The following is a 19389-nucleotide window of genomic DNA, read 5'->3' as shown; positions in this document are numbered from 1 at the left end:
TTCAGGTAGGCTCTCTTTCTACATAAGTTTAAAATTAATGTGGTACCTACTTCTCAGGTACAAATCCTGCATGCTGAATTCTCCAATCTCCTCAGTAGTGATTTTATGTCTGCCAGTAGTGTTTCCTTTTCTTTTTTTAAATGTTTTTGCTTTTTCACATAATTGTCCAGCTGTGGAGTTGGTATGTGCAATTGTGACAAGTCCCTGCCATGGCTGGTGTAGTGGGGCTAAAATGTTTCTTTGAGTTGAAGGTTTGACACATTGGTTTTGTCTAGTTGAAACATTTGGGGGTTGTAACTTGACATTTTTTCATGTCCTTATGCCCATTATCCCTATCAAGTTCATAATGGTTTTTAAAAATGTTTTTATATGTTTTGATATGGAAATGCACAATATGTTTACATTATATATTCTATATATATTAATAAATTCTTATAGAATATTATACTTTATATTTATACATTTTTCTATATATTTATATTTATATTATATGGATATAATAATAAATTAACTTATTATTAATATATGTTTAGTATTTGATATTTATTGTTTTAATATTTAGTATTTATTATTGATTAATGATCATATTCTGTACATAATTTATATATGAAATATTGGGCAATGAAATTTGATACATATATACACATGGATTTTTAATATTATGCGTGTATGTATATGTGTGCATACATGCATATGTGTGCACACATATATATATACGCATATATGTGATATTTCTAAGACATACAAGAATATGTTTATATTTATATATGTCTATATATATATATATGTTTTATATATATATATATATATATATATATATATATATATATATATATATATATATATATATATATATTTCTTGTATGACATATGTATGGGTGTTTCTATGGTGTGTTTTCAGATAATGCAATTAATTTTATTGTTTTTTTTAAACAAAGATTTTTTGCATTGAATTCAATGGGCATTTTGCTTAATTTAATTTAATTAATTGCATTTTTAAATAGTTCGAGGAACACAATTGCTAATAGGATAATGAGTGTTTTAGTTTTTTGTATAAAAATGCACTATGGGTATGTATCAATTGAGGTCTGAAGAAACGTTTGTTAGAAAGTGAAAGCGCTAACCGATTTTACTCATTCAATAAATTGTTCTTTGCTGTGCCAGCCGTGGAGTGCTCCTTTTGTTTATATACGTTTACTTTCTCTTCTATTGGAGCACCTCATCTGAAACCATATATCTATTATACTCCGAATATGTGGTAGCCTGAATCATTCATTAAGATAGTTATGCAACTTGTGGGTTTCCTTCAGGGGACAAAAGTCATAACATTTTTAGTGCAAAAAATAGGTTTACACTTATTAACTGCTAAATATACACGTTATAGGTTCTGTACATGGGGAACAGGAACAATGGAATGAATGAAATGAGTACCAATTCCACATCTATGGAGCTTCCCCTTCCAAGTAGTGATGGCTACATAATTGAAGTCAGAGCAATCAGTGAGGGTGGAGAAGGCAGTAGCAGTGAGCAGATAATCATCCCCAAAGTTACAAGTAAGTACCATTGTGCTGCTGAAATGTCAACGAATGAAATTCATTTTAGTGTAATATAATTTGCCTAACTTTCATTTGCTTGCCTAATTATTATTTAATTTTAATAAATTCTGTATATGTAATACAGTTCATTTGCACTTGATAAGTAACTATGAATACACTGTCATACTGCCTGCCATCTAAAGGTGAGTCAACAATGCATTTGCTATGTGACTTGTCTTCAAAAACAGAAAGTACTAGTCTTTTGAGATAAAATATAACAAATTATTATGACAAAGAAGCACATCTGATTTGTTCCCACCACATACATTACACTGCAAAAACTGTTGGTAATGAAAGACACTCATAGTATACATGTGAACTCTGAGCCCAGCCACTCATAGTATACATGTGAACTCTGAACCCAGCCACTCATAGTACATGTGTGAAATCTGAACCCAGCCACACATAGTACATGTGTAAACTCTGAACCCAGCCACTCATAGTATATGTGTGAACTCTGAACACAGCCACTCATATTATAGGTGTGAACTTTGAACCCAGTCACTCACAGTATAGGTGTGAACTCTGAACCCAGCCACTCACAGTGTAGATGTGAGCTCTGAACCCTTGTCTCATAGTATATGTGTGAACTCTGAACCTAGCCATTCCAAGTGCACATGTGAACTCTAAACCCAGCCACTCATAGTATACTTGTGAACTCTGAGCCCAGACACTTATAGTATACATGTGAACTCTGATCCCAGCCAAAACTCATAGTATACATGTGAACTCTGAACCCGGCCACTCACAGAATGCATGTGAACTCTCAACCCAGCCAATCATAGTATATATGTGTACTCTGAACCCAGCCATAATATACTTGTGAACTCTGAACCCAGCCAGTCATAGTATACATGTGAAATCTGAACCCAGCCACTCAAAGTATACATGTGACCTATGAACCCAGCCACTCATAGTTTACATTTTATTTATTTATTTAACATTTGTTTACTTAGAAAGTCCAACTTGGAATGAGCCAATTATCAGAGGATGCCTGGGGAGAAACACTCCAGACACATGTCTTTGTAACATGGGAGGAAACCAGAGCATCTTGAGGAAACCCACACAAATGCAGTGGGGACATATAGACTTTGCACAAAAGGTTCCCCAGCCAAGAATCAAACCAGAGAACCTCTTTCTGTGAGGTGACAAAACAAACCGCTGTACCACTGTACCATCCACTTGTGAATTCCAAACTCAGACACTCATAGTATACATGTGAACTCTGAACCACTCACTGCACAGTAGCTTTGTCTAGGGAATTGTTATACCTCTGTCATAATAACATTTTTGTCATACTGTGGGAAAGTGTCACACTAGTAATTAACAACTAATGCTGACCAATGACTTCACTTAGTACTAGAGAGTACCAGACAGTGAATGGCTTTTAATGGAATATAATGCCTCTAAGCTGAATAATGGCAATTCAGAGAATGTCTTACCTCATCTAGATCCAGTGTTGCCTTCAATGCAGCCTAAAATAGTGCCAAGAAAGAGAAACGGCTACACTATTGTACAACAGTCATCAATAAGAATAGTGAGAGGAAGGACAAAAGCATGTTAAGCTGTGCATTCAGAACTGGAAAATCTGATCAACCGAGCTTCTCTGTTTCAAAACGTGTGGAGGTTAAACATCCAGAGAGATTCTTTGTTCTGGTGAAATATCACAGTGTGTTATAGGCCTTGGACAGTAACATTACTATTTATGATAGAAGGGAAGGAGGATGTAAATATGGGGGTCCCCTACAACAAACATTGGATGCACTAAATATTAATTGCTCTGATTGTAGCAGAACCCGCAGAGTAATGTGTGTTGGAAGATATTGTGTACATGGCTGCACATGATCTGGTTTAACTAATATATGCAAAAAGCCACGGGTATATGTGCCACTAGAAATGGGCCTTACACAATTAGGTGACATAATGTCCTTAAGTGTAGTGCTGCCATTTATGACTATCCAGAAAGTAGGCTGACCACATAGTGGAATTCAATCAATATTTAAAATAACTGATACAGGACTCCATATTTTGTCATGATGAAAAACTCAAGCCCTGCAAAAGAGATGCAGACAAATGTTGACAGTATCAGAATGAAGAACTGTGGTCCTATGCAACAAGTTTTAAATGAAAACTAAAGGCAATATCAAAACAACCAGGCTATAGCACAGAGGAAGACCAGAGAAACACCAAATCCCACAAAATGAAAATCAAATAACTGGCAAAGCAGACACAAAGATAATGCAATAAGTTATACAGAATAATAAAAAAAATAATAATAATAAAACAAATGAAGTAATATAAAATAGGTTGTGCTACCACATATAATATGACATTTGGCAGATGTAACACTTGATGACTGCCAGTCATCAGTAAGAGGGTGGACAAAACAAAAACTCATTGTAAGGTAAAAATAAACTAACTATCATGCATGTTTGAAACCAATGCCATTCAGCAGCATGTGCATATGCATGACTGAATGAGTATACAATTTCTAAGTGGACAAAAGGATTCAGGGGTTGCCAGCACATGTGGTTTGATGAATATAAGATGATGAAGTTACCAAATATCTGTGAAGATCACAAAAATAAGTTAAACATAGCACAAAACGTAATGTAACACAGTGACAAACTACTGGAATGGGAGAACCTCACTGGAATAATACTAAAACACAGAGCAAACCTGAAAGCATAAGCAGTGGCAATATGCTAATATGGCAATTACATGTGATTATCATAGCTTGAAATACCAGGCAGCCAGGATGCATATATATATATATATATATATATATATATATATATATATATATATATATATATATATTCAGTATAACAGACACTGTATTCATATATATACACATCTAACAGCAAGAAATGCAAAAATGAATGAATTAGTTTATCTCAGTTATATATGAACGTACACCACCTCAGTAAATTCTTAACTGGTTGAATACATACATAATACTGTAATATACCAATCATATATCAAACCCAAAGTGCTAAAAACATCAAAATGAATAATCAACAAACAATATAAGTTCTAAATTTAGAAATCCAGATGAAAATAAATCTGTATACACTTCCGTCACTACAAACCATTCATGTCATCCAAATGAAACATCACAAACTGTACTACAACAGCTGCAGAAGATAAGATGGGTTTTGAAGATACTTCTATATCATGTTGGTATATAAACTGATACATCTTATTTGATTCTAACACTCTTTATTGTCTGACAAATTAATATGGCTATACAGCTGATCTTATTTAATGTTAATGCTGTTTTGCATAGCTGTTTTTGTACATTATGCAGTTGCGTTTCCCATGTATAGTTGATGATGTTACCACAAACTCCATAGATCAGTATGCTACCATGTCTTTTTATTACATTACTGTTTCCTGTTTTGCACCATACAATAATTATTAGTTTTATGGAGCTTCCCCCGGATGAACACTGAAAACTGGGTATACCATCTGGACATAACCAGCAAACAAGCCAAATGCATAATAATAAGCTGTTCCTTCACATCCCAGTATAAATGTTAAATAGTAGAACTGCTTTATTTTCTCTAGAATGCATACTTATTATACGTTTACAGCAGACACAAATTAAACTCTAATTGGCCAAGTAGAAGTGAGCATATCCTGTCTATGTAGTGCTTATTGTGGCAGCACAGCACACCATTTCTAATTTTTTTAAGCTTTTCACTCTTGAAATGCTAGAAAATTATTAAGTAAGCAAAGGAAAATACTGTAGTGTTTTTTGTGAAGGCATGTTCTTTTTGGAAGTAAGTGACAGGCAGCTTGTGTGCATAAAGTCCTGCTAAATGTTCTACAAAATTATTCATTGACCTGTGTGTTTCACAAAGAGCACAGAAAATGTCAGCTTCAGTGAAAGTCTGGCTGTTTGATGAAAGTAACACAGAGATTTATTGCAAGTGAATGTTAATTACCCCAAGGAGTAATGAGCTGTGGTTTGCCCTGAGTAGTTAAGACTGGCACAGTGAGCTTCGCTTCCTGCCTGTTCATATGTTTATGCAGCCATTTGGTCATCAGATTTTCTTTTTTCTGTTGTCCAGTAGTCATGCAATTAATCATTCATCAGACTGTTATAAAATAAGCTTGTTAAAATTGAATTCTTGTCTTCTGTCAATCAGTGCTTTTGTTTGTTTCCACCACCTACATTAATCTAACCATATATTTTGTGAAATGTGTACTATATCTAGCATTCCCTGCTTACAATTTTTTAAATTGTTCATGACACTTCAGCTTAATTTTTACAACCATCTGTTTTATTTTCTACATTTCTGTTTGCTTATTCTACTTTTCAAAATTATGTTTTTGCCTTTGCCAAACTTCCTGGCCCATGTATAAACATACATCTACATAGTATACAGCTGGAGATATTTACTTCACTGCATTTTTCTACCCGTTATGGCCAGTAAACAAAAATAAATAAAATCATTAAAGTCATCAGATGATGTGCATTTTTCTGTTTTGGAAAACAAAGCAGGAATAATTATTATTTCCTATTTTCCTTTGATTCTCTTATTTATAATATCCTCATATCAACAGCTGCATGTTCTCAGATTACATTCAGCATTTCTAAATCATTGTCTTAAAAAAAAAAAAAAAAAAAAAAAAAAACTTTGCTGAGATCAACATGTTTTAATCCCCGTTCTCAAACCGACATTGTGAGTGAATTCACGTTTACAACAATAATGTATGAAAGGAGGAAGAAGAGAAAAAAAAGGAATCTTAAAAGGAAGAGCACAACCTGATATTCACATTCTTAAAATACATTTAAAAGAGCCACAGTGCTATTGTACTCAGAGGATTGATCAATAATGCACACTTGTTAAACTAACATTGAAGCACTACACCCTCACTCCCCACTGGCCCTTGTTTTCAATTATTAAGGAATTCCCAATATTATTCTAGCATGTCCAAAGGTCAGTTGTCAATCTCCTCTCTGGTCCAGCTGGTGAATCTGGTAATCTTGAGGCAATGTTATAACTGCCTCATGTACACAGACAACCCTCTCCTTCTCCCACATAACACAAATACTTGCGAGAGATGCAGCTATTTAGCCAAACTGGAGGCTGAGCTCTCTCAACTCAGGACTGGCAAGACCAGACAGGAGGAGAAGGCAACTACACACACCACAAAACCAGCCTCACATAATGCTACCACACCACTGAATCAAACACATAAACACACAAAGACATACTCGGAGGCTCTGAGTAAAAATTTACCTAAACAGCAGAGGCCTCCAAAGCAGACACCCAAACAACTGCTACCTCAAGACACCCCACAAGCAACACATAAACCACAAAAGCAGTGTGCAAAGCAGTCACAGCCCTTAAGGCCAAATACAACACCAAACATACTTGTCATAGGTGACTCCATAGTCAGACACGCTGACGTCCCACTCACCAGGCTGAACAAGGAGAGGGTCACAGTAAGCTGCCTATCAGGTGCTAGAATCCACCACATAACACAAGCACTCTGGTCACTCCACGGCAAGTACAAATATGACACAGTCATTGTCCATGCTGGTGTGAACGACCTAAGACGTACCTCCCTGGACTACATGAAAAGAGACATAGAGGAGCTCTCTGATTATGTAGCCAAGGCAGGTATGACCTTTACCCTGAGCAGTATCCTTCCTTCACCAAGAATGATGCCACAATATAGAGACAAGATGATCAGCTTTAACAATTGGCTTAATGTCTGGTGTCATTCAAAGGGGATCCAGTGTCTGTCTGCCTGGGATGACATGCTTGACAAGCCACGCTGCTTCGCAAGGGACGGCTTGCACCTGTCACCCCTGGGATTCCGGATATTGGCTAAGGCTCTTGCCACCCCCATAGTGCCTTTTTTAGGCAAGGCTCAAATTCTAAACCTACCACCCTAGAAAACAAAAATGGGAAGAAACTGAGGGTAATGCTGCTCAATGCCAGAAGTCTAAATCTCAAAATGCACGACTCGAGGCCCTTCTCAGTATGGAGAACATCGATGTCTGTGCTGTAACTAAAACCTGGTTCAAGGCTCCTGAGAGCACCCCGGCACTATTAGGTTTTACCTCATATCATGCGTTCCGCCCCAAAACCCGGACCACACCACAAAAGGAGGGGGTGTATCCATATTCATAAAGGATACCCACACCTCCAGGTTGGTGGCAACGCACGAAGCTTCGGAAAACATCCAGGTGCAACTAACCATAGGCAAAACTGCTCTACAAATTGTAGCATGCTACAGGCCACCCTCTCAAACTCAGGAACCCCACACAGCCTTCCTGAAGACACTGGAGGGTATAAATGTATCTCCAAACACCATCATATTGGGTGACTTCAACTACCCAAATATAGACTGGGAACATTACTCAAGCCCTAACTTTCTAGCCCAACGGTTCCTGGAGTTCATAAATTCAAATGCCATGGAACAGCTAGTCACTGTTACCATGAGAGGAGAAAATATACTAGATCTCATTATCACAAACATGGGGACAAAATGCTCCACACCGGAAGTATATCCCTCATTGGTGAGATCTGATCATAAACTAATCTCACTGGAAATCCACATCCCGCCCCCACCCCAAACAAAAAAGACCACAGTGAAGAACTTCTCTAAAGCAAACTTCACACTACTCAAGACTGGTGTGGTATCCTTCAAGGCCCCTGAGCCAGTGGAAACCACAACCCAAGCTGCGGAAGCCCTTACAAATGCCTTCTATGAACACCTCCAGGACTGCATGGATCAGGCAATTCAAAATAAAACCAAGACTCTTTCCACAAAGGGCAAACGTCCAGTCTGGTGGACCCCAGCCATTAACAAACTTTACAATAAGAGGAGAAAGCTATTACATGATAGAACAAAATCCATAAAAGGGAAGTCACCCCTGATCATTATTAGCAAAAAAATATGAGCATTTATAAAATCAACTAAGGCCAATTTTGAGAGAAAAATTGCCATGGATTCAAAGGACAATCATAAGGCCTTTTTCAGCTATGTTAGGAACCTGGGTGGAAACACCCAGATATGCTCAGAATTAGTCCAAAATGATACAAAAATCACTGAACCCACAGACATTGCCAACATACTGGCAGACAGGTTCAGTGCAAACTTCACCCCCCTCTCCCCCAAAGGAGAGATAACTATCCCAGCAGAGTGTAGCCTCCCAGACATCTCAAATGCGCAGGTGAAAGCTGCTCTCTCTAAAGCTAAAAACACAGCATCAATGGGACCGGATGGTGTCCCAGGCTGTGTGCTACATGAGCTAAATGAGGAATTAAACCCGCACATAAGGCAGCTGTTTAATCTCTGCCTTACCACAGGATACGTGCCCAAGGAGTGGCGTACAGCAACTGTGATCCCACTCCACAAAGGCGGTGCCTCTACGGACCCTGGTAATTACCGCCCCATAAGCTTAACAAGTCTAGTCTGCAAAGCTATGGAGAGGATCATAATGGAGCTCATAAACAAAGATATAGGGGACTTGCAGACATTGGACCCGACCCAGTTTGGCTTCGTCAAGGGCAGATCATGCCTTTTGAACTTGGTCGACTTCTTCGAAACAGTCACCAAGGCCATTGATGAGGGAAAGGCAGTCCATACAGCCTACATTGACCTTGCAAAGGCCTTCAACACAATACCCACTCGGGTATTGTAGAAAAACTTACCAGCTTAAATGTAAACCCATATGTCACAAGATGGGTTGCAAACTGGCTTAAGGACAGAACCCACAGGGTTAGAGTTGCTGGCGCTATGTCAGACTCCAAGCCGGTCACAAGTGGTGTCCCACTGGGCTCAGTCCTTGGCCCCCTTTTGTTCGGCATCTACTTCTCAGAAGTACAGGCCAACATGGGAGGACTTTGGCTGACAAAGTTTGCAGACGACTGCAAACTGGGTGCCATAGTGGAAAGTGCATCGGACACGGATATCCTTCAGAAGGGACTCATGGAAACAGATAGCTGGTGCCAGAGCCATGGCCTGAAGTTAAATGCCAAAAAATGTATAGTCATACCCTTTGGGAAAAACAAGGTAACACCAAGCTACCATATAGGTGGCAATCCACTAAGCACAGAAGAGGTTATCAGGGACCTGGGGACCCAGGTTGACAGTGGCCTTTCTTTTGACACTCATGTTGCTAAAGTGGTTAGAAAGACCTTCTACATTGCCCACCTGATCATGAAGGGATTCACATCCAGATCTAGTGAGGTCATTGTTCCCCTGTACTCTTCACTTATCAGACCAATGATCGAGTACAATGCCCCATTTGGGATGTATCTCACCCGACATCTGCAGCAATCGGAGAGACCCCAAAAGTTCCTCACCAAAAGGATAAAGGGACTCCAAAATCTGTCATATGCTGCCAGATTGAAGAAACTCCAGCTCTATTCAGTTGCATACCATCTGCTCAGAGGTGACATATGCCTGACATACAAGGCCGTGTCCAACCCGGAATTAATGGACATGCTCCACCTCAAAAAATCCAAATCCACCAAAACCACTAGAGCAAGCGACTTAAACCTTAGCACAGATATAAATAGGACGTGCTGGAGGGATAGATTTATCACTCAGAGACTCCCTATGCTGTGGAATAAAATCCCGATCCATGTGAGGCAGAGCACCTCTCTGGCTCTGTTCAAGAGAAATCTTGACCTGTGGATGGGAGATCGTAGGTTTATCCTGGGAATCATCTCTGTGTCACTGCTGGACAGAGGCACAACAAACTAATGGGCACAGTATTTTTTCATATAAGGGGTGGCGTAAGCCACAAAAATTTGGGCTAGGCTTATAAATGCCTTAGGGCAGATAGCCTAGTATAAACCTATGAACCTATGAACTTGTATTTTGAAAGAATTTTTTCAGTGTGTTGTGAGCTGCAAGGTGTTGAAGGAGGTAAGCAGTGTATGAAGGATTCACTGGTACAGCATACTCATAAGGAAGCTCAGGAATCCTTCTCTATATACAGTCATGCCTCTGCATATCCTGTTTTCATTATCTCAAGCTGTCCAAAAATCCAGTATTTGGAGAATAGGTAGCACTTGCAATAGTGGATGAGTTAATATGCATTAGAATTGCATGAATTTCTTCAGTTAATATTATGCTTCATGTTAGTCAACACTGCATCACATTTTTAATTTATTATAATTAAAAGGATTCTGATTTATTGTTACATTTACTGCATAGATAAATGCCTGTTTTAATAAAATAAACTGATATTTTTCATCTTTTTATAGGTATGGATGCCAGAGGATCTTTTGCTTCAGGATTGGAAATTTATTTGCTGTCAACAATAATTCCATTTATACTTCTTTTTCTTGCTAGTTGAATTAAGTTCTGTAAAATTAGAGTATAGAAAGCAAACTGCAGAAAGAAATAGAAAACATTTCTAAACCCTGTTTTCAAAGTTTTATTGATGGCATGCATTTTTAAAGAACACACTTGCTTCTAAATGTATTTTATCATGGTGTGCAGGTTTCTGTATATTTGCCACGAGGAAAATATGTGAACTACTGAAACATGCTTGAAAGATTGGAGATGCCTTAATAATACCAATAATATACCAAAGTTGTTTATGAAAAACATGCCTAAAGGCATAACAACTAAATGATGTCTATTTAGATTTCTGATTGTTTCTGCATCAGGCTCATATATCTTAAATACATAAAGAATTTGGCCTTTTAAAAGTTACGACATCTGCATTAAACTAATGGACCTGAAATTTAAACATGTCCAATCATAATTTTAACAATTATCTTCTTAATTCATTTGCAAACATACAATGCATACAGACTGGTATATTTGATTGGTAGTTGTAATCACTGTTTATGTGAGACTGTTCCTTACTCTGGATGCATCTTGTAGTCCACGTTATATCTGTTTTGACATTAATCAGAATCCGCCATCTTGTTTAAAAATGATAACAAGAAGCATGAGACGATTTTTATGACCAGAAATCTCATCTATTTTCTTAAACTGCAGAACATGCAGTTGCTGTTACAATTTCTGTTAGAATGGACAATATTATTTCTTTTAAAATACTTTCTAAATTATTTAACAAAATGATGCAGCTGAGTTACATTTTCTCAGCGAGGTTTATGTATGCTACTACATCCATTTAGACTTAGACACACTTACTTATTTATAATTAAATATATATCTCTGTGAGATATATATTGTATAACTTATTTCATATTGAAAAGTTGATCACTGAGTCTTGTAAATCTTTAGATGTGAGTGCATGTGTGCTTGTGCGTATGAGTGTGTGTGCACATGTGTCTTATTATTATGTGGATGTATGTAGTATTTTTTATTATTCTAATAAAATATTTATAACAGAAAAAAACTAATATGCTTGGGAAGATGTACTCTGAGGTCTCTTGCAGCATTGTTACTGGTTAACAATGTAAATAGTCTGTAAAACATTTTTTAAGGAAATAAAACTTCAGAAAATCATAACAGTAAATGTGTGCATAGTTTTTCTTTAACAGCGACTATTATCTTATCTGATAAGGAAACACAACATACTGAAATCTTATCTGATCTCCACCTGTGATTAAGATCAGGAATAAAACTAATGGAAATTTTATCAAGTAAGATATAATAACCATTACTTATGATAACAGCGTCCTGCGAGTATTGTTGAAAAAGCTTTAAAAGAAGATTCTTAATCAACATTTCTATTTACAGGCAACACCATGGTGCAATCACTAGTGCTTCTACCTCACACGTCACAGTTCTCTGATTCATATCCAGGCATGGCTACCTTCTATATGTAATCTATATGTAATGTGCAAACAGGTTGTTGCTGGCTGTTTCATCTTTCTCCTATATTCCACATATATGTTGCTAGGTGAATTAACTTTCCACTAAATTGCTTATATATCTATATCTAAGCAATAACCGGTGAGTAGGTGTGGGCATATTGAGGGTTTTACTCACGGTTGGTATTGTTTGATCACAAGGGTGAAGCCCAAGTGATTAAACAAAGCCAGCCATGGGTAAATCCTCATGTACCCACACCCTTTCATCAGTTATTATTATAATACAATGACCTTATTTAAGAAAGAAATTGCATACTTTTCTTAAATAATATCTTTGTATAATGGTGCCGTAGTGTTTCTCTGTGTTTTTCCTCATTCTTCCACATTTGTTGATGTATTGAGCATGTGTGTGGACTTACATTCCCACACTTGCACAGTATATCAGTGCTGTTGAAAACAAGCAACAGAGAAAGGAAGATCTCCATTGTTTTTTCCAAACATAAAATCCAGACAGTTTAGTGGTATGAGAGAGACAGGGCAGAAATACAAGGAAAATCAGGTATGTTTCTTTAGTTTTGCAGAACATACCTGATTTTCATTGTATTTGTTGTGACCTTGGTACATACACCTCAAACTCCTAGCTCAGGAAATCTGGACAAAGCCTTAAATAATGGGTGACAAGGCACCAAAATAGCGGCCAATTGTAAATGTTGCTCTTATGAACTTAGAAAGCTGCTAGAATAATAAGACTTGTGTTACTGTGCATTGTCTAATGGGTATAAAGTCTGAAACTGAAATACATGTCATTTAGTGACGTCACTCCTCAGTGACTTGTCAAAAAAACACAAACTTTAAGAGGAACAGATCAAAAATATGAGGCAAAAATCTGGACGGTCCATGAAAATCTGGACAATAGAGATGAATAATTCCAAAACATATACTAGAAGAAGAAAATTTGACTGCTCAATGGTACTTTAGAGACCAGACTTTTTTTCTGTTGGTATATGCTTGATTTACAATGGGCACATTGATTTGGGCTGAACAATAAGTATGCATGGTTTTGTATAGTAATGAGCTATCCTTGTATAATGTTATATGTGGATATATATATATATATATATATAGACACACACACACACACACACACACACACACACACACACACACACACACACACACACACACACACACACACACACACACACACACACACACACACACACACACACACATAGTACGTGAGTGTGGTATGTGAGTGACTGTGGGCTGACATCCTGTCTAGTAATAGCTCTCTGCAACACTGAATAGGATAAAGCACAGTTATCAAAGAATGGATTAATATTTCATTTAACCTTATAGCTTTTAAGGCTATTAAATATTTTTACAATATAAGAATTAATTTGCATTAAAACTTCATTTTACTACTATAGACTTTCAGTACTTTAATAACAGGGATTTCTACTATTTCTTAATTTTACTAGTGGTGAATACAGTTAATCATTTTAATTCAGTAATGTGCTTCTTTTTGTTTATATTAATCTGTTTTTCATAGTGCGATTACTAATTGAAACATAAATAATAGCTGAGTATACAACTTATAAACTTGATATACACCCTACATATGGACAAGCAGTAGCAGTACATTTACACACACACTATAAGGACAGCTAATATAGAACTAGCAGGGCACCTCTGCAAGGATACCAGTGCATTTTTGTTAAGGCTGCAGTATTATACAACCAATGTATGTATGTATGATATGGTAAGTAATTAGAGACGTGCTGCGACCCACTGCTGGATATAATGATGTAAGGGTAGCAACATGCATGCTTGTGTTAAACTCTGTTCATAAATGCAAGTTTCTCATCATTACTGAGTAGAAATGTTATGAATTAAGTGAAACACAGTAAATCTTTCACTAACTAGTGCAAATGATCTGCCAGGTACTCCATGCTATTAACGTTTGACTGACATATAAATAGTAAATCATCCTCTTAATATATACAGTCATCTGTCTATGTCTTTTATGGGGGGGGGCAAGATCTTGCTCCCCAGATTCATTTTGACAGCCATCCCCAGTGCCCACATGCAAAAATAGGTTTTCTAGTTACTCATATACCCCCAGACTAAGGATCAGGGAATGATGTGGAGCCTGATGGCATCCTCGAGGGTGTGCTGCTGTCCTACATCTGCTGGGGAAGATTTTTTTCTTAATGCCTATGCCTGGTTTCCCCTCCCCCCACTGATTAGGTTTTGTCAGGTGTGCAATGGGATCATATGGTGTCTCACCCCACCGCTGCAGAAGCTCAACGATTCAATCACCATAATTCTGTCTTAAACTACACCCTTGCCTGCACAAACTCCAGCCATTGCTGTGGTGTCGTGGGAAATGCCCATGTAACTACCTCCCAACATGGGATAAGCACACACTCATGTCTCCCTGCTGCTTTGTCAGACATTCAAGCCGGTAATTTTACCAGGTTATCTGAGCTGTAGCCAGGGATTTATCCCTCTAGAAAATCAAACTGAGTTAGAGTTATCTGTTTTTGGCTATCTTACACAGAACACAGCAAACAGATTTGTTCCTACAGTGAGCTAGTAAATACCTTAGTATATTTAGGATATATTTTAATGTAATATAATATAATACTGAAGCATCTATGAAGTGGGTTTGCTTCATATACAAGCCACTCCCATGCTGAAAAGAAACAAGTATTGTTGCTGACAGTATAAAGAGATACTATGGAAGAGAATGAGGTACTTTCATTAGCCGCTGCCTATAAACATCAACATACACATGTCATTCATGGATGAATAAAAGATCATGTGATATAACCAGAGCCTATAAATTATTTCTTATAGCTTCAGTCTGTAATGGCTTACCAACCATCCAGGACTGACAATGATGAAGCAACAAAGCTGAACATTAAACTTCATGAATGAGGACAGAAAATTGCACAATCCATGCTTTAATTATGACTATTCCAGGATTCTAAGAAAAAATAATTAATTAATTCAAGTGTCAGCAAAAATTAGTTGTTATACTGCATATACTTTTATAAATAAAAATTAATATGAGCATGACATTCCTGATATAATGCAGAGAATACTATGTTTATGTCATCAGAAACATGAAGAAGAAGCTGACTATGGTAAAAAGCCACAACAGTTACCCGTATAATAATATCCAATAAAAAACAAATGACCAGCCCCTCTAAAGTTGTTGACTAATACCCCATTTAATGAAAGGCCCACATTTAGTAGTAGCAGACTTTTGGGTCAAAAGTTTTCTTTAGTGTGATCTAACCTCTCTCTTCCTTTTTAATTTCTCCAAATCTTTTGGGTTTCTAATACCATGACAGGAATGGACCCCATTCCTAAGTCAAAGTACAATTAAAGTTCATGAAATTAGTATAGTTTCCCTTTTTGATGTCAGCCAAAAGTGCTCCATGCAGCAGCCACAATGTGCCCAGTAATGACTCCTTCTGCAATTCGTATGAAGTTACATGTATTGGTAGCATATCTAAATATGATTGTTTTTTATAAGACCCATTGCTCCTAGTACTATTGGAACTATCTGGGTATCTTTCTTCAACATTGATCTCATTTCTGCTTGCAAATCCTGATATTTTATGACTTTGTGTATCTATGTACGGAAGACACTGTAGTCACTGGGTATGGCGATTTCAATGATCAATGCTACTTTTGTCTTCTTTTCTTGGATCACTATAGCCGGTTTTCTAGCATCGATCTTTTGAACTGTTGGCAACGGATGATCCCATGTAATGCAGACTTCATCTTTTTCTGTGATGTTTTGTGGCTCATGTTTCCAGTGTTTTTCAGCCACTTCAAGTACCATAATGTTTGCACAATCCCCAGTGCAGCAGTCTTGCCACATTATTATGCCTTTCAGCATATAGTCCTTCTGCAATTAGTATGTCACAACCAGCAATGAGGTGTGCAACTGTTGCCAATTCTGTTTTACAAAACCTACATTTGTCTGTTTCTCCCACATGTTCAATGGACTTTGTAAACCAATGTGTATGTAGTCCACTATCTTGGGACACCAATCTTAACCTTTCATCTCTTGGTTTGAATTCGCCTCTCATTAACCATTCCTGCATTCATTCCTGATCAACATGAGGTTCTTCCAGAAGTTTTCTATACTTGCAACTATATTTATGCATGTTCCACATTTCTTGCCTTCTCATCTGGTCCTTCACCTTATATTCTTTCTTTTGTTTTTTTGGCACAATCAGTTGCTGCCTGGTTTTTATCCACTTGTGGTTTGATTTCCATTCCTGCTTGATGGCAATATGCTTCCGCTAGCTTAAGCAGGGAAGTCATCTTAGATTTATTCTGCTCATGTTTCTCACTACATTTGGGTCTTGTGAGGTCAGCAGATATGTGTGGAGTCCCATAGTTGCAGATCTGTACATGTAATCATTTTCAAGGAGGCCCATACCTCCTTTGGAAAAGGGAATATATAATCTTGGTATGCACTGATTTTTATAAATCATTTGGTGAGCATGAAGCATCCTTCTTGTTTTCCTATCTAATCTGTCCAACACATTTTGGGGCCAGTCAATCACTCCAAAACTGTAAGTTAGGACAGGAAGAGCAAATTGGTTTATAGCTAAGATTTTGTTCTTAGATGTCAATGCTGTTTTCAGGATTAATTTAAGTCTTCTAAAGTATTCCTAAGTTTTATTCACATTTGTTCATGTTTGATTGTTAATCCTTCATCCATTCCAAAATATTTATATACTCCCTCTTGCTCAAGTTATTTTATATCACATTCTTGTCCCATACTGATGTTTTCTTTGTGCTGCAGTTTTCCTGCTTTAAAGGTTGCTTTTGTACATTTATCAAGACCAAATGACATTCTTACAGCACATGAAAAAGTTTTGACAGCTTGATGTACTTTCAGTTCCTCATCTGATGAGCTATACAGTTTCAAATCATTGACAAAGTAAAGACAAAGCCTAACTGTTAAGTGGACAGCTTAATGGGTTAAGGGCAAGGTAGAATAGCAACGGTGACAGAGAGTCAACCTGGAATATCCCCCTTTGAATTTTTATCCCTGGAATAATAATTAGTCCTTTATCATGGCTTAATTGCAAAGTGGTTCGCTGCTGTTTCATGGTCACTGGAATATAGTTGATCAGTGTAGGGTGTATCTTATACATTTTTAAGGACTCTCTTATCCATGAATGTGGGATACTATCAAATGCTTTTTTGCAGTCAGTCCATGCCATACTTAAATTCCTTCCCTTTTTACAGTTCTCCACTATGACTTTATTTAATAGCAAATGATCCTTTCTTCCATACGACTTTCTTTTATTGCCCTTTTGTTCTATTGCCATAGTTGAATTTTCTAATGAGTGACTATAGATTCTGTCGGCATTAATTCCAGTGTATAGTTTATACGTTGTCTGAAGGCAAGTTATTGGTCTATAACTTTTAGGGTAGCTTGCAGGTTCTCTCTTAAGTAGGAGCAGTGTTTTTCTGTTGTCAGCCAGGTTGTTGTCTGTTCAGGGTGCACATATAAATAGTTCTTACTCATGGCTAAAACTTCATGCAAAGATTTTAATAATTTTAACCAGAAGTTAGGTACTGCATCTGGGCCTGGGGTTTTCCAATTTGAGGCTTTTTTTAACTTTGTTTCAATCTCTCTGGCTGTTACTTCATCCCATTTCATATCCTGTACCTTTAAACTTCTTATTTTCTCTTTTACTTCTGTCCATTTAGCATCTTTGTTGTGTTCCTCAGGATCTTCATAGATACTTCTCCAAAATGTATCTATTTCTTCTTTTTTTGGTGCTCTCTACCTGTATAGATATAGCTAAAGATATAGACATAGATATAGATATTCATATAGATATAGAGATAGCTGTAGATATAGATATAGATATGCATGGGTTCCATATGACTGGATGAGTGATCAAATGGTTGAAGGATTTTCTGGTGCCAGAAGTAGTCAAATGCATGCATTTTTGAATGCAGGAATAATTGAGGCATTCAGTGTCAAATTCTATAAGTGTCAGTGGTAATACGTTTCACAATTACTAATATACTGATATAAATATGTGTGTGTGTGTGTGTGTGTGTGTGTGTGTATGTGTGTGTGTGTGTGTGTGTGTGTGTGTGTGTGTGTGTGTGTGTGTGTGTGTGTGTGTGTGTGTGTGTGTGTGTGTGTCTGTCTGTAAGGCAAAGCCTCTAGTGAGGTATGTAACATGTAACACACACATCTTGTCTGTTCCACTTTTAAATTGAAAAGGAAAATAATTTGTCATTTGTGTATAGGATTTAAATAAGGATATTGCAAAAATGCAGAACATATCCAAAAAATACAGCTTGAAGTGTAGAAAATAACCAAAAATACATCTTCGCATAGTGGTGTTGGATATTATTGGTGTTTACAAAAATGCAGAACATGCCAAATAAAAAGAATATCCTTTTGGATCTTGCTGCTCAGTTATTTTATTTCCAAGGAAATGCCTAGAAGACATTGTTTAACAGATGTGCATTGACGTATGATGCAGGACGGATGAGTTAAATATGAGCAGGGTAAGTGGTAATCTCATACTTCTCTGACAAATCAGACCAGCATGACAATGCCAGTGTGTGAAAGGCACTTTGAAATAGTTTTAATGCTACAGGGGGTATCCTGATTTCAACCTTTTGTATTAAAAGGGGAGCCTAGTATTTCAGACTAGCAGATCTTATAATAAGTGTACATTTAAGTGTGTTATTTACTCTGCTGATATAAAATATAGACTTCAAAGAATACTGATGGAGTAGAAGTGTGCCAGCTTTGTGTGTGTGTGTGTGTGTGTGTGTGTGTGTGTGTGTGTGTGTGTGTGTGTGTGTGTGTGTGTGTGTGTGTGTGTGTGTGTGTGTGTGTAGAGAGAGAGAGCAATGTTTAACAATTTTCTTTCTTACCTGTAAAACTGAAGATAAAAAGGTGGGTGATGCTACAATTGGCTGGATGGTGCTCAGTAATGCTCCTTGTTGACATGTGA

General features: G+C 37.1%; 1 protein-coding gene across 1 annotated transcript in view; it reads left to right on the top strand.

Moving 5' to 3' along the window:
- The window catches only part of LOC122807067 (contactin-3-like), a 2190808-nt gene extending 2178749 nt beyond the window's left edge, over positions 1-12059 (top strand). Inside the window, exons 22-23 of the mRNA XM_044077995.1 lie at positions 1385-1553; positions 10838-12059. Of these exons, the coding sequence (XP_043933930.1) occupies positions 1385-1553; positions 10838-10929 (261 nt within the window). The 3' untranslated portion in view covers positions 10930-12059. The remainder of the gene's footprint in view (positions 1-1384; positions 1554-10837) is intronic.
- The last annotated feature ends 7330 nt before the right edge of the window (positions 12060-19389 follow it).

The sequence above is a fragment of the Protopterus annectens genome, chromosome 7.part0 (genome assembly GCF_019279795.1).
Source record: "Protopterus annectens isolate FY-2018-M chromosome 7.part0, PAN1.0, whole genome shotgun sequence".
Classification (NCBI taxonomy): Eukaryota; Metazoa; Chordata; order Ceratodontiformes; family Protopteridae; genus Protopterus; species Protopterus annectens.
This window is presented reverse-complemented; position numbering and strand designations above follow the sequence as displayed.